Below are 14,390 nucleotides of genomic sequence, written 5' to 3'. Positions count from 1 at the left end.
CCTTCATGTCACTGGTCACTTCTCTGGTTTTTGTGCACAGGTATCATCTCCAGGCCCTTCGGCACCTCTATGTGCTAGCTGCAGAACCAAGGCTCCTGGTACCTGTGGATGTGGATACAAACACTCCCTGCTATGCCCTTATAGAAGTTACTTACAAGGTAACTAACTCTCCGTGTCAACTTTGCAGGTTAGATTATTTTAAAAGCGTGTTAGCAAAAGGTGATGATGCGAAGTTGGACAGTCATAAAAACCAGTTTCTTAAGTTGCTGCTCATTGCCAGGGCGGCTCACTCTCGTATTTGTGTGTAACTTTTGACATTATCAGCTGTTCCTTTGTCCTTAGAGCTGATCACTGGAAAATGTTCCTGGTAACTTTATGTGGCTAATTCTAGTGTTCTACAGAGTGAGTTTGGTTTATAATGATTCCCAAATGAAGTTTGGGTTTATTGAACATTCAAAATCTCCAAATTTTGTATTTGTGTGTACTAAATTTGTTTATCTTTAATTGGGATTCATACGTAGATTACAACTCATGTAGTCTGTACCACATTATTAAATACTTCTGTTCATCAGAATGTGTTACATTTTGAGACGTGAAAGTGCAATGATGATGTCATTCCTGAAGGAAATGAGGGGCCAGGTGTGGGGACAGTGCTGGCAGTGTGAGACTTAGAGGGCTGTATGGAGTGCTCTTATCTAGCTGAAGAGTTTGGGGCACCTGTCACAGAGCAAACCAGGCTGACAAATGGGGCTTGTGTATAAACCCATGCTGTAGAAGCGGAGCCCTTCGGCATTGCAGCTCAGTGAAGGGCAAGGCACTGAGGTGTTGAGGGTGATGACTGCCCCGTGATGGAATGTAGGCTTGAGTATTAGCTCAGCTCTAGAACACTTGCCTGTCATCCACCAGGCCCTGGACTCAGTGTAGCGCTGCCAAGCAAAGACTGTTAGAAAAGTTATACTGTTTCATAGTTAGTGCAGACCATGAGCAAGGAGAGACACAGTGACCATTTGGCCCATGCTGGCTGTTTTACCTTTGTAAAGGGCACTCAGTGGTATGAACAGACCAAAGAAGAACTGATGGCTCCAACCCTTCTTCCAGAACTTCATCTTTTAAAGCAGGTAAGTTGGTGTGACTTTGGAGGTTTACCAGGGGGCAAATTGAAACAGAATTGCATATCTATAAAGGTCCTCCTATTTAAGACAAAGGAACTGCAGGAGGAACATTCATGAAGGGCAGAGGAAGTCCTATCTTAGAGGTTTTTATTGATGGTCTGTGTCCTTTCGAACATGGTTTACCTGCCTTTTGGATGGCTCACAGGCAACTGGGTCTCCTTAACTTATAAGTGGCTCATTGAGTGAGTCACTCTTCCTTCTCAGAAGCCTGCTCAGTTTGCCAGCTTTGAGTGACTATGTTTACAATTGTCTTTGCAGATGAAAGTTAAAGGGCCAAGATACTGGGAACTGCTTATAGATTTAAGTAAGGGAGAACAGCACTTGAGGTAAGTATGCTGAGTTCTCACCTTAGCTTTTCCAGCAGTGCATGAATGTCTACAGGGAGGTGGGTTCTAGAGCAGTGTCTGGATAGCATTACTGATTGGTCTCATGCATGACAGCATATTCGGTATGTTGAGCAATGTGGTCTATATCTTTGAAGCGGGATTTGTTTTAGAATGTAAAAGTTTTATTTGAAAGTCAAACGGTAAATGTTTACACATGTTCATTGAGAAACTAGAACTGACTCAGCGTTAGATAGTAATGGGAACAGTAATATTTAGTGTAAAGGGGACTATTTATAACATCCGATGCCTTTAGGCATCTCCTGTTGCTTCTGTGTATTGTTGTCTTGTTACAACTAACATAAGGCTATGGGAAATTCCTTTCAGGTAGAATAAAGTATATTCAAATAATTACTTAGCATGTTATTAGTTTTATACATTGGAAAGTATATAAATTGTTTAAATTCACAGAATGTTTTGACAAGCATGTGAAAGTTTCATAGTCTGGTTCCAGTTATGTCTTCTTATTATCTAGTAGCTAACTTCTATTTATTCTTTCTTAGATTAATTAGTATTTTCTTTCTACTGCAAAAACAGTTACTAGATCTTTAGCACTTTCAGTATCTTAAGCATATTGCTAGGGACACAGGAATCAGCAGTGTTAGGTAAGACCCTGGAGAGGCTCACTCTTGAGCAGGTGGAATCCTCACTGAACAAGTTCATGAATCTCGACATCACAGAAAAGTGGGGGTGCATTCTACCCTCCCTTATATGCACTCAGTCATTTGGTACAGAGTTAGTGACCCTGCCAGAGAATGAGGACAACTTCCTCCCCTATAAAAGTGGCACTGGAAAACACCAGCGTCAGCAGAGAGCCTCCCATAAAATCATCCTTGTTTTTCCTTCTTCCAGGTCCATTCTTTCCAAGGATGGAGTTTTATATGTAAAGCTCAGGGCAGGCCAGCTCTCCTACAAAGAAGACCCAATGGGGTGGCAGAGTTTATTGGCACAGACTGTTGCTAACAGGAACTCTGAAGCCCGGGCTTTCAAGGTAGTGTTCATTTCACTAGCGTCTTCTGTGATTGCTGCAGATTGTAAAGCTGAAGGCCATGGTTTCTCTTGCTGTCTTATGTGACACCCATAATAAAATAGGGATGGCCTGCTAGTATTCAGTGTGAGCCTTGTGTTTAGTACCACCTATAAAAACCTCCACTACAAGCAAGATGTGGTTTATTTTACTTACTCGTCCCTCTAAGAGAGAAAGCATTTGTAAGTTAGCATGAGCGTTTTAGTATGGTGACCAGGTTGCAACACCTCTCCTGGCTCCCCTTGACTCTCTGCTGTTCAGTGTGGGAGGTTGAACCCAGGACTTTATGCATGCCAGCATTAAATGTTCTATTACTCAGCTATAACCCAGGCCTGGCCTCAGACTGTGTGATTTCCTTGCCTCAGTCTCCTAAGTGCTGGGATTATAGGCAAACCCCACCTACGCCATTGGAGGGAAAACCCATTTTTAAACCACATTTGTTGCTTTAATCTTGATGAAAAGAAAATGACAGCTTGAGTCTTGCTTTTTAGTTTATTATTTCCTAGTACTTAGCTACAGTAGTGTTTAAAATGAAAAAAAGAAAAGTTAAAGCATGAGTTAAAGCTCATTACTATGAAAGGTTCAATGCATGTTCTGTGTTCTAGAATTCATTTTTGTCATTAAGAATCTGTTCTGTAACACATCTAGCTTTAAACTTGGGAATTTAGTCTCAGTTTTAACAGTTCAGGGGCAGATGTTTGTTAAGCGTCTGAGTACCTGGGTCTCAGGCCATAAGCAAAGATGTGTTAGTGCAGCAGCCAAGGGGCAGCCACAAATTTTCGCTTCCTTTATTCCTGAGTAAGGAGATAACAGTTCATTGTAGTTCAGCTTACATCTCATCTGATTTGGTCACTTGACATTGATCCTTTCTCCCAGTTACCAGGATGTAAATGTATAAAAGTTCAGCCTTGATGTCAAGTGTGGATGCTGAAATATTTTGAAGATTTTTTTTCTTTTGGCTTAAGTTAGCACTATTTCTTTTTTCTAAAAATTAGAGTCTATATGAAAAGCTAATTCAATTTATAGGTAAACTTGAGCTTAATTTTGAATATTGAAAGTATATACAAATAAAGGACAGCTCCTTCCGGGAGTCCAGAATTAAAATAGGAACCAAAACTGAAGTATTCTGGTTTCAGTTTCGAATAGTAAGTGCTAGACCAAGGGTTTTTCCTACTAAATTCTTTTTAATCCAGTAAAATACACAAAAAATAAAATTAATACCTTAGCTAATTTTAAATGTGAATTGTTTTTAAATGTGTAGCTATCACTAGAACAATTATAGCTTGAAAACTTAAGCTGTCCCTATAACACTTAACTCCTCAACTGTGCGTACGCCTCCCCCCCACACCCCTTGTCTTTTTGTCGGTGTGGTCCCAGTTCCTCTAAGGACCTCATCCATGAAGGATCATAGAAAATGTCCTGTTTTGGAAGCTCACTGGAGTGAGACTCCTTTCCTTACTCTTCTATAGTATTTGGGGGTTTTGTTGTTGTTTGTTTGTTTGTTTCCTAAGACAAGGCTTTTCTGTGTAGCCCTGGCTATCCTACAACTTACTCTGTAGACCAAATTGGCCTCAAACTCAGAGATCCACCTGCCTCTGTCTGAGTGCTGGGATCAAAGGCGTGCAATACCAGTGCCTGGCTAAGTGTTTGTACTTTTTTGTTGTTGTTGTTTTTGGTTTTTCAAGACAGGGTTTCTCTGTGTATCCCTGGCTGTCCTGGAACTCACTCTGTAGACCAGGCTGGCCTCGAACTCAGAAATCCGCCTGCCTCTGCCTCCCAAGTGCTGGGATTAAAGGCATGCGCCACCACTGCCCGGCAAGTATTTGTACTTTTAAGCCAGCTTTTTAGTTAGACAGTGAATGTGGGTAGTTTATAAGAAAGAAGACATTTATTATTGACCTTTTGGTAAATCAATACTTCATATTACCTTTGCAAAAGCTTGTAACTTTCTAACAGACCAGAATGACAAAGCTCTAGCTTGTTTTGACTTGTGGGATCATTGTGTGAAAGGAGGGGATAGAGTTCTTTTTTTATTTCTTTACTGGGGGGAAAGGGGAGGCGAGCTCGAACTGAAGTTTCCCATTACCACAAATTATGCAGTCGAGTTCCCCGCATTTGGGGAAATCGCAGGGGTCTTATAACTACAGGCCTCAGGGTGTGAGCAGGAAGGGAAATAATAGTTGGCTATCTCATTTAAAGCGGGCTTTGTTTTTCTTTTTAGCCAGAAACAATTTCATCATTCACTTCTGATCCAGCACTTCTGTCGTTTGCTGAATATTTCTGCAAGCCAACTGTGAGCATGGGTCCAGTAAGTATTGCTTGCTGGGTACCAGGATAGGACTTTGTTAGTTCTATCAATAGACAGCCAAAGTCACCTGTAATAGTCATGTCTGCCTTTGAGATTGATGACATCCTTTACATGTATTAGAGATTGCTGATTCTGTTGCCACCACCACATCTTCCTCTCTCCCGGGCCCCCTTGTGGATTTGACTCCGAGAGCTCTATTTACCTGGGTGTTGTTCACCCCTACATCTCTGTTGGTGTTAGGCTGCCTTTCTGGATCCCATTCCCAGCCTTCTGAAGGCTCGTCTCTGGTGTTCTCACAGCTTTTTTTTTTAAAACCCTAGATCTTTAATCTACCAGATCACATGCTGCTACCGCACCATTCTTTCTGGGTTTTCATTGATGTTATAACACTGCATGGACTCTGACTTTCTAAAGAGATGAACTGTTCACACTGTTTACCATAGAGCTTCAGAATGAGCTATTAGTGCCTGTTACACGGTTGTTCCTTGATTTGATTTTGTGATAGGCTTTGATGTGCTATAAAGTAATTGTGTTTTTCCATAGAAACAGGAGATTCTGGACCTGTTTTCTTCAATACTTTATGAGTGTGTTGCTCAGGAAACCCCAGAGATGTTGCCTGCCTATATAGCAATGGATCAGGTATGATTCCAAAATTATTTGTATTCTGATGCAATTGATGGTATACTGCAAATGACCTACTACACAGTGTGGGAAGTTCCTTATGTATTCAGTTTTCAGTTTCTTGCTTGCTTTTAGACATCTTATCAAGAAACCATTTCCAGGTGACAGTTTTATGCTGATGCCCAGAGGCTGGACTTGGTGCTAGCAGGAGTGCTCTCTGGAAGGCTGCCTTCCTCTTGGAAGTCTCACATCCCTTTCTGTCTTCTTCTCTTGGTTTGGGGAGGGAGATATCATTTCCTTTCTTGATTTAGTCTTCCTGTATCATCTCTTACCTCCTTTCTTCATGGGAAGGCCACAAATGAGTAGCAGCCCTATGTGCCTGGTGTTTACAGGATATGAATTTCCACCTCCTTGGCTATGTCTGCAGGCACTTTAAAACCAGGAGCTGGTGATTTAGGGAGATGGTGTTCATTTTTTCTTGATATTTTGTAAGTGCCTAACAGGGACGAAATGCCTGAGAGCTTTCCTAAAGCACTGACCTTCTTATCAGGGTTGTTATTAATCTAGTTTTCTCAGTCTCATAGTTTTTCAGACCCATGTTTACAGTTTAGCTTAGCCAGTAGTTTTCTAACCTGGCTAAAATTAATCTGGGGAATCTTAAAATGCAGATCTTCAAATCCTTTTCTATACTTTCTAAGTGGGCAATATCCAGAACCCATAGTTTTAAAAATTCTGCAGTAAATATGAAGAGTTTATAGATTGGCATTTGGGACTCTCTCTCAAGCCAAAAAACTAAATCTTTGATGGTAAAAATAATCTTGTGGATAGCTGAGTGGGAAAAACATTTAGGCAAGAAATAATTCCCCAGGCATGAAAATCACAGTATGTAAAGTAGTGTTCTACATTCCAGCAGAAGCAGGGCCAGAATGCTGTTGCTGCATGAATCCGTCGCTTCTCAGTTGCAGAGAATGATTGTGGTACTGGGCTGGGGCTTGGCTTGCCGCCTCTCTTGGCAGAGCAGCTAAATTAGGCTTCTTGGTTGCTGGTTAAATGTTCTCTTTTTAAAAGCTTTGGCTACCCTCCACCATCTAGAACAGTCTCCATGGATGAATGTGTCTCCTCTGGGGGTAGCCATGGTACCTTTTTGGTGATTCTTAACATCAGTGTGATTAGGCCTCTGCCACACTGGGATTCCTGTCTGTCCCTGCTATGTCACTGTACCCCAACTTCTTCCCCAGAGACTTATACCCCAGTGTGTAGGGGGTCTTCATTATTCAAGGTTGCTGAGCCAACCCCATGAATCTCCATAGCCTGATCTTGTCAGCCATATTTGAACATACCCTGAAGACAGCATCATTAGAACATCTTGCCATTTGATTAAACAAGCTATTCTTTCTGTTTTTTTCACATAGGCTCTAAGAAGTCTTAAAAAGAGAGACATGTCAGACACATCTGATCTTTGGCAGATAAAGTTGATCTTAGAGTTTTTCAGTTCACGAGGCCACCAAGAAAGGCAGCAAACCTATCCTAAGCGAGGGCTCTTTATAAACTCCGAGTTCCTGCCTGTGGTGAAGTGCACTGTTGATGACACCCTGGACCAGTGGCTACAAGGTATGGTGACATTGTGTCCTTGTGCTTGAAGGGTGACTCAACTGAGGCTTTTCTGTTCTTAACAGTTTCCGTTGACAAACAAGGTAAACCTGGGCATAATCTATAGCTTGATTTTTAAAGAGTCAAAGTCTGGATATGTACTTTAATGACTTTTAAAAAACAATACATTTACCTGCTCTAGAAAAGGACATACTGACTGAGTCAGTGATATCCTTGAGCATCCTGTGACCCTGGCTCTCTGCCAGAAGTGCTAGCTCGAGAAAGAAGGAAACTATCAAGTTCCTCATACTGACTCCCATCATGAATGCTATTGTGGGAATCCATCGATGTGTCTCTAGTACCTGAGCTTGACTTTTCTGCAGTCATTTCCTGGATCTTTATATTCCTTTCAGTTTATTCAAGTCCTTACACCAAGTATCTGATGGTGACCTGCTTTCAGTACAAACAAACCATGTTTGCAATGGTCATGACAGTTATTGCTTCAGTATTTAAGCTGTCCTGCTGTGACACCAGGAAATAAGTTTCTGACAATCAGACTGTAAAGAGGCTTATGAAGAGCAAATGAAGGACACAGCTATACCAGCACTGTGTTAACTTTGAAATGTTTTTGATAGACATTTAAATCCCCCTCCCCTTTTGCAAAAATGTTATGTAATAAATGTCAGTGTTTTCTTTCCATTGGGTTTGGTATTTCAACACCTATAGAAGGCCTTTGCTATTGAGAAGTAGTATGCCATTGAGTCTTGGCAAATTCTCTGATGGCAAACATCTTAGAATGTAAACACTATTTGGCAGTGACAAGCAGTCTTAGAATAAATAGAGACCTAGTTGGTTTGTGGTTCTTTAGGACACTTGATGAATTCAGTTTTCCAGACATCTTTATCTCTCTTATTTGTTCTCTCAAATTTTCTTTTTTGGTTCAAATGTCTTATGTCTGTAACAGAAGACTGAACTGAACTGAAATATTGAGGCTAGCAGTAAGCTCAGATTACACAGTTAAGACAGGGTTAAGAGACTCAGTAATTGCTGGACCTACAACTTTTACACCTAAAGTTCCATTTGCTGTCCTCTGCTTGGTCACTTTGTCCCCTTGTGGTACTAAAACAATCAACAGTTCCTTTCCTCCAGATTTTCATGCCACTCAGAGAGAAAGGAGATGATTTTAGGAACCATGGCATGAAGATAGGCTCATTCCTACCCCAGAAGCACATGAGTTGCGCATCTCGATTGTGACCCAAGCTGCATCTCAATCTCAGCCTGTTCCTCGGTCCACCCCTCCTATCACAGAGTGTCTTCACTGAATGGCCTAGACCACTTGTCCTCAGCTGACCACTGTGTCCAGGATAGGACTGCCTTGCTTATTCTGGGCTAGGATTCTTGAAGTCTGGCTCCTGAGCAGCGGCAGTGCTTGCTTGCACTAGGCTACATGTGCCTTTCCTGCCAGGACTCCAGACCCACCACACCAGAACCATGGCCTGTGTCAGACTTGCAGACACACTCTGATAGGGATTGCATTTGATCATCTCCTGCTAAGAATAGATTCTAGTCCTGGGCTGAAATCAGTTTCCTTGAATATTTACACTGGAAGGAAAGGTTTGACAGTGGGCATCTGTTACCCTGGAATCACCTGTATTTGTATGTATTTCTTCACTTCTTCACAGCACACTAAACTGGGCAGCGTCAGGCTGTGCAGCCTGTGCAGCACTGCCTGGGTTGTGCCGGAAGCTAAGTATGCACTTGATGAACAGGTAACAAAAGTAATCATCCCCATTTTGTTCATCTCTGCTCCTGATCCATTCACCTCCTTTTGTCCTCTCACAGCCGGGGGTGATGTGTGTGTGCACGCCTACCTTAGTGGGCAGCCCGTTGAGAAGTCTCAGCTAAGCATGCTCGCCTGCTTCCTCGTCTACCACTCTGTGCCAGCACCACGACACTTGCCACCCATGGGTCTGGAAGGTAACCCATATCAGCCTCTTTTCAGTATCTGTCCTCCCTAATGTCTGGTTAGGGGGAAGCTCCTGTCAGTCACCTTGTCCAATGCAGTTCTCAGCTTTGTTCATGCTTGGCGTTTGTTGGGAATGCTTCCTGAAAGGAGAACAAACCATATCTTTTTACCTATGAAAAAAGATGTTTTTAGAGCAGGGCTATAAGTTAAATGTGTATATTATTCCATATATAAAGTACACCTCTCTATATATTTAAGTTATATGGCTTGAACTCAAGGTTTTGGGCATGATAGTCACACATTCTACCACTGAGCTATATTTACATAACTTACTTGATTTTTCTTATAACTTTGTATGATTTCCTAGTTTGTAAAAGGTTTATGTAATCATAGTCTCTGTTACCCTAAAAACTTAAAAGCTTGATTGAGTGTTATGTCCAGTATGGAATCAGGCCCTAAGTTTGTCTGTAAAACAACCTGATTTGTTCATGTCACATTTAAATTGCTACCCTTTAGTTGAGAGTGAAAAAAATATTTTTGAGAAGAAGATTGTTCTATTAATGTGCAATCACTTTTGGCTTAATGACATTTTTTGCTTATGTGATTTAGGACACCTCAGAGAAAAATGTAGTATAAACAGACCTAGTTATAGCCATGAGGAATTGCTTATATTTTGTGGCCTTTCCCATGGAAACAAATACAAAAGTTAGTCGAATGCATAAGATAGCAGTTAAAGCTTTGTTGTTACCTTTTCTGGTTCGATTGTTTGGGAGTTTCTCGACTGTGGTAGGGAAAGGGAACCCATGTATTGCCAGGAAAACTTCTTGAGTTGTGGGAGAGACATGAGGGTTTAGAGAGACCAAGGGAGCCAGAGTTTGCAAGGTGTATATCAGAGAGGAACAGGCTATGTTGAAAGTACCAGGGGGAACTCCTAGTTTTAGAAGTTATTGGCCAAAAAGTTGCATATAAAGGAATTCCCTGGAGGGAAGAGCTTGCAAGTGGACTAGAAGATAACCTGCCAGTTGTTTATTAGTGCCTGTCCCTCTGCTTCTTAGAATTCTTACTGGAATGTAGGAGGGTATGGCCTCAGTCATAGGAAGTAAATTACCTCTGGGCTATACAGTGTAGTGGTCACGCCTTACAAATCTCAAAGGATCAACATGATCATAGCTGCATGTATGTTTTCTTGAAATTTAACTGTACCCAGATCTAAGCCCAATAACTATAGAACATAGAAGTACCCAGCAATGAAAACAAAGTAGGTGAAATTCAGTATGTTGCATACAATAAAAACAGCCTCCCCCCCCCCAGTAACCCACACCTATGTGTAGTCTGTAGGACCAAGAATAAGAGGCAGTAGATCAACTCTCAGTCTTCAGTATGTGGAGGTTGTTTGTAAAAGATGAAACTCACATATCAAAAATCAAGTATTAAAATCAGTTTTCAAAATCACTTATAGTAATTGAGGTTAATTGAATTTAATGTACACAAATAAGTTTTCACAGTGGTTAATTTCTAAAGTAGAGAATGGATAAATTAAATTCTTAAATTGTTTTAGGAAATTAAAGATTCAAGGATTGCCACCGGGGTGCTTTTGTCTTGAAGGAAGACTTCCTAGCCTTGGCTCGTGTGGTGTGCTGAACTTGGGAGGTCTGTGTGGCTGAGTCTGTGTAGTGATGTAACCTTCTGCATCTCTCTATCTTCAGGGAACACAAGCTTTGCTGAACTCCTCTACAGGTTCAGACACCTGAAGATACCAGTCCGAGCTTTGCTAAGACTGGCTCCTGTGCTGCGTGGGAATCCACAGCCGATGGTTATGTGATCACCCCTGGTGGTAAACCCACCCCCAAAAAAACGACTGCCGCACAGAATCCTGATGGCAGCAAAGTTAAGGCAGCATTTCTGTTTTGTGACCAATGGAACTCAGATGCATACACCTCACTGTGTTTAAAATCCATGTTGAAAATACTACAGATAACGCTGGTGCTGTCCACATGTCATATGATGTATAAAATGTCAGTCAGAACTCACTTTTGCAAATAAATATTTTTGGTTTGTTTTCAAAACTATTGATGATTACTTTGGACTTCAGAGAATAGATCGACAGGCTGAGTTTTGAAGCCTTTGAACTTCATTGGTTCAGGTTCTATACTCAGAAGGGCAAGGCTTAAAAAGCCACATCGTGAGAGTGGACTTTCTGCTACCACAGGGGAGTTTCTTTGTTGTCTCTTCTTATCTTCTCTACAATGAGTCTGTGCTTCCCGTGGGGGATGATGTCATTACTGTGAGCAGATTTCTATTGAATGAAGAATTGCTCAGCATGGAGTTGGAGCAACTACGCCCAAGCCCTGCCCTTGGTGCAGCTGTGGAGGCTGCAGCTCTTTGGAGGTAGCCAAGGCTAAAGGACACTCTAAGGGTGATTCCCTATTTGGTAGATTCGATGGCCTTTCAGAAGAGGAAAGAGATGATTTTTCTCTGTACCATGTGAGAACTCATAGCACAACTGCCCACAAGCCAAGAAGATGCCCTTGTGAGGAACCAGTCAGACAGTCTTGGACTTCAGCACCTAAAAGTATAAGAAAGAAATTCCTGATGCCTAAGCCATCTTGTCGGGTACTTGGGTTTTGTAGCCTGTGCAGGTTAGTGCATGGCACCTACTCAAAATACCTAAAATACAGAATTTCCCCACAGGGGAGTGTCAAGAGGAAGTCAGCCTGTCTGAACTAAAGGTCTGGAAAGTGCTTTTGTATTCTGAGTTTCAGGACAGCTTATGATGCCCCATGTGCAGGAAGAACGCTTCTTCCACTCCATTTCAACCTGTGCTCACAGCTTTCTCTCAGACCAGTGGGACTGTAAACAAGTAGGAACTTCAAAATGCCTACTCAGTGATTTCCTGCTTATTTCTGAAAAAAAAAAAAATAGAAATTGCTCCACTGGGATTTGGTAATGTCCATCTGCCTGCCTGCCAGCCTGCTGCAAGATAATTTGTGGCTGACTTTGAGGGCAAAATTTGCTTTCCTTCACTCTCAGATTAAGGATTGCAATTAAATGGCAGGTGGTAGTGAACATTCAATTTGCATCAATATTGAATCTAGTGTCCAAGTTATTTTTCACTTTCAATTGTTAATGGTTGCCATGGGAGGATGTGAAAAAAGGACTGAAATCAGTGGAAACCACATTGACGGGCCTGTTGGTCAGCTGGACGGGCACCAAGAAGAGACTCTAGTGCTCTTGAGTCAGCATGTTAGGATCATCAGATAAACTATTATATTTACTAGTCTCCAAATCATCCTGTGGGAACCAGTCCTCCCATACACAGCTGCCAGCCTCCTGGGAACCACGTTAAGGGAAGAACCAGAGAAACACCTGAAGTGTTCTAGTGTCAGAAGTGGCATTTGTGACTGCAAAGGAAGGCTGATTACCCAGGACATTGCTTCACCTCCGATATGTGTGGAGTGGAGACACAAGGTGTACCTGCTTAGACTTTAGGTACTGTCCAACAGACAGACAATTGAGTGGCGTGCTCAGATTCTTCCCCAAAGGGTACTGATGTCTGTGCTCCTCCCTCAAGGTGTGATGTGGGAGCAAAGGCAAACTGAGCTCACATGCCAAGCTTCAGGTACACTGCTCCATCATAGTCTTCAACATTCTGGGCTCTACCCAATCTGCTACACCCTACCCTGCTCTGGTCTGCTGCTGCCTGCATGGATTCTGAGTCCAAGAGAATCAAACAACTCCTCAATGTGAACTGAAAGGACTCGCTTTGGCAGAGTTATGGACACGCTGCAAAGCAGTTGGGCATCTTTGCAATCCCATGGGCTTTTGTGTGTTTTCTTGATGTTTCTCCCATTGACTTAGTCTATCGCTATTGATCACACCATATAGAGCATCTTGTTTAAGCCTTCGTCTTTTAGCTAAGAACACTTCTTTGGTAAACTTTTAATACTGCAATCTTTCTCCTTTAGAATATTTTGGAGTGTACTTTTAAGACTTTTTTTTTTCCTTGAAACATTCGTATCAGAATTTTAAAACAGGAATTTCATAATAAATTTAGTAAGATTTATAGGCACTTGCCAGATCTTAATTCCTGTTCTTTTATACTCCAATGCTTAGATGAGCTGTTAGCTTTTCTCTGTAGCTAATGGATGTCTCAAGTCTCTGCCTGTGGGGCTGCAGACCATGTTTTAAGAACTCAAGACATATTGGGTCATGCTGTCATGGTCACCTCATAGGTGGAGGGCGGGTAAAACAAGGACAAAAGCCAGAACCTAGTATTCCTGGTGTGACATGGTGATTTCGTTCTGATTGAAACATCCTTCCAGGAAGGAGGAGGGGAGGCTCAAGGCACTAAATAAACATCACGTGCCTCAGAGAGCTGAAGCTTCAGAGTCACAAAGTGCTTCCCCAAGGCTGTAGAAATGGAACTGTATGGAATAGGACAGAAAGGGACAGGTTGACTGTTACTAGCAGAGCTCCCCAGAGGAGGTGTGGCCGCCTAGGAGAGGAGATTGCCTGACTAGTCAAGCAGCCTGCAAGTTGTGTAGAGTTGTTACCCATGTTGAGGTGGACTTTGGTGATATAGCTGCTTTTGAGTCGTTCCTGCTTCTGGAACAACACAAACCCCTACTCTTACAAGTGACCCCAATAAACTCATTATATTGCTAAGTTGGACTTTGGCAATGTTATTACTTTGGTATGTCATTGATTCTCTGATGCATGGGTGCATGTGTGTATAGAGAAAACCTCCTCTGTACTATATGGATGCAGTACCTGTCATTTAAAACTGATTCGTCTGTAGCCGATGCAGGAAATAGAAGGTGGGACATCTAATAGGCAGTAAGGATCTTAGGCTTGAGGCAGGCTGGGGAGGAACTGACCACAGAGGAGAGGATGGTTGCATGCAGGTTGTTATTCAGGAGCTTGGGGCCAGGAGGAAAACTTGGTTTTTACAGATGACACTCAACATATAAGGCAAGAAATTCAAATCTTTTAATTTCATATTCAGCTAATTAGAGTCGTGGATGGAAAGTGTGCTAGAGAGCGTTTGATTGAGGCTGGTGAGCATGCAGTGTCTCAGACCAGAAGAGCTAACCCACCTGCTGCGGCTAGAAGGGACAAAGGAGCGCCTTTAAAGTTACAACACTTGCTAATCTTTGGCACATGTGTTTCTGTAGGCCAAAGAAGACTTCCCCCCTCATTGCAGCTGGGAAATAGCTGCTGCAACAGGCCACAGGGAAAGGGGTCGGTCATCCAGATCATGCAACCAGAATTTAAAGATTCAAAGAACAGCCCTCGGTGAAACCCTAAGGGCATAAGGCAGAGT

The 14,390-nt window shown here is 42.1% G+C and overlaps 1 protein-coding gene across 1 annotated transcript in view; it reads left to right on the top strand.

The window, feature by feature from the left end:
• Positions 1-13,732, top strand: part of Anapc1 (anaphase promoting complex subunit 1) — a 79,199-nt gene extending 65,467 nt beyond the window's left edge. The window contains exons 40-48 of the mRNA XM_052183566.1: positions 41-158; positions 1,041-1,118; positions 1,431-1,498; positions 2,408-2,546; positions 4,804-4,890; positions 5,434-5,529; positions 6,924-7,122; positions 8,944-9,078; positions 10,774-13,732. Of these exons, the coding sequence (XP_052039526.1) occupies positions 41-158; positions 1,041-1,118; positions 1,431-1,498; positions 2,408-2,546; positions 4,804-4,890; positions 5,434-5,529; positions 6,924-7,122; positions 8,944-9,078; positions 10,774-10,889 (1,036 nt within the window). The 3' untranslated portion in view covers positions 10,890-13,732. The remainder of the gene's footprint in view (positions 1-40; positions 159-1,040; positions 1,119-1,430; positions 1,499-2,407; positions 2,547-4,803; positions 4,891-5,433; positions 5,530-6,923; positions 7,123-8,943; positions 9,079-10,773) is intronic.
• The last annotated feature ends 658 nt before the right edge of the window (positions 13,733-14,390 follow it).

The sequence above is a fragment of the Apodemus sylvaticus genome, chromosome 5 (assembly GCF_947179515.1).
Source record: "Apodemus sylvaticus chromosome 5, mApoSyl1.1, whole genome shotgun sequence".
NCBI lineage: Eukaryota > Metazoa > Chordata > Mammalia > Rodentia > Muridae > Apodemus > Apodemus sylvaticus.
This window is presented reverse-complemented; position numbering and strand designations above follow the sequence as displayed.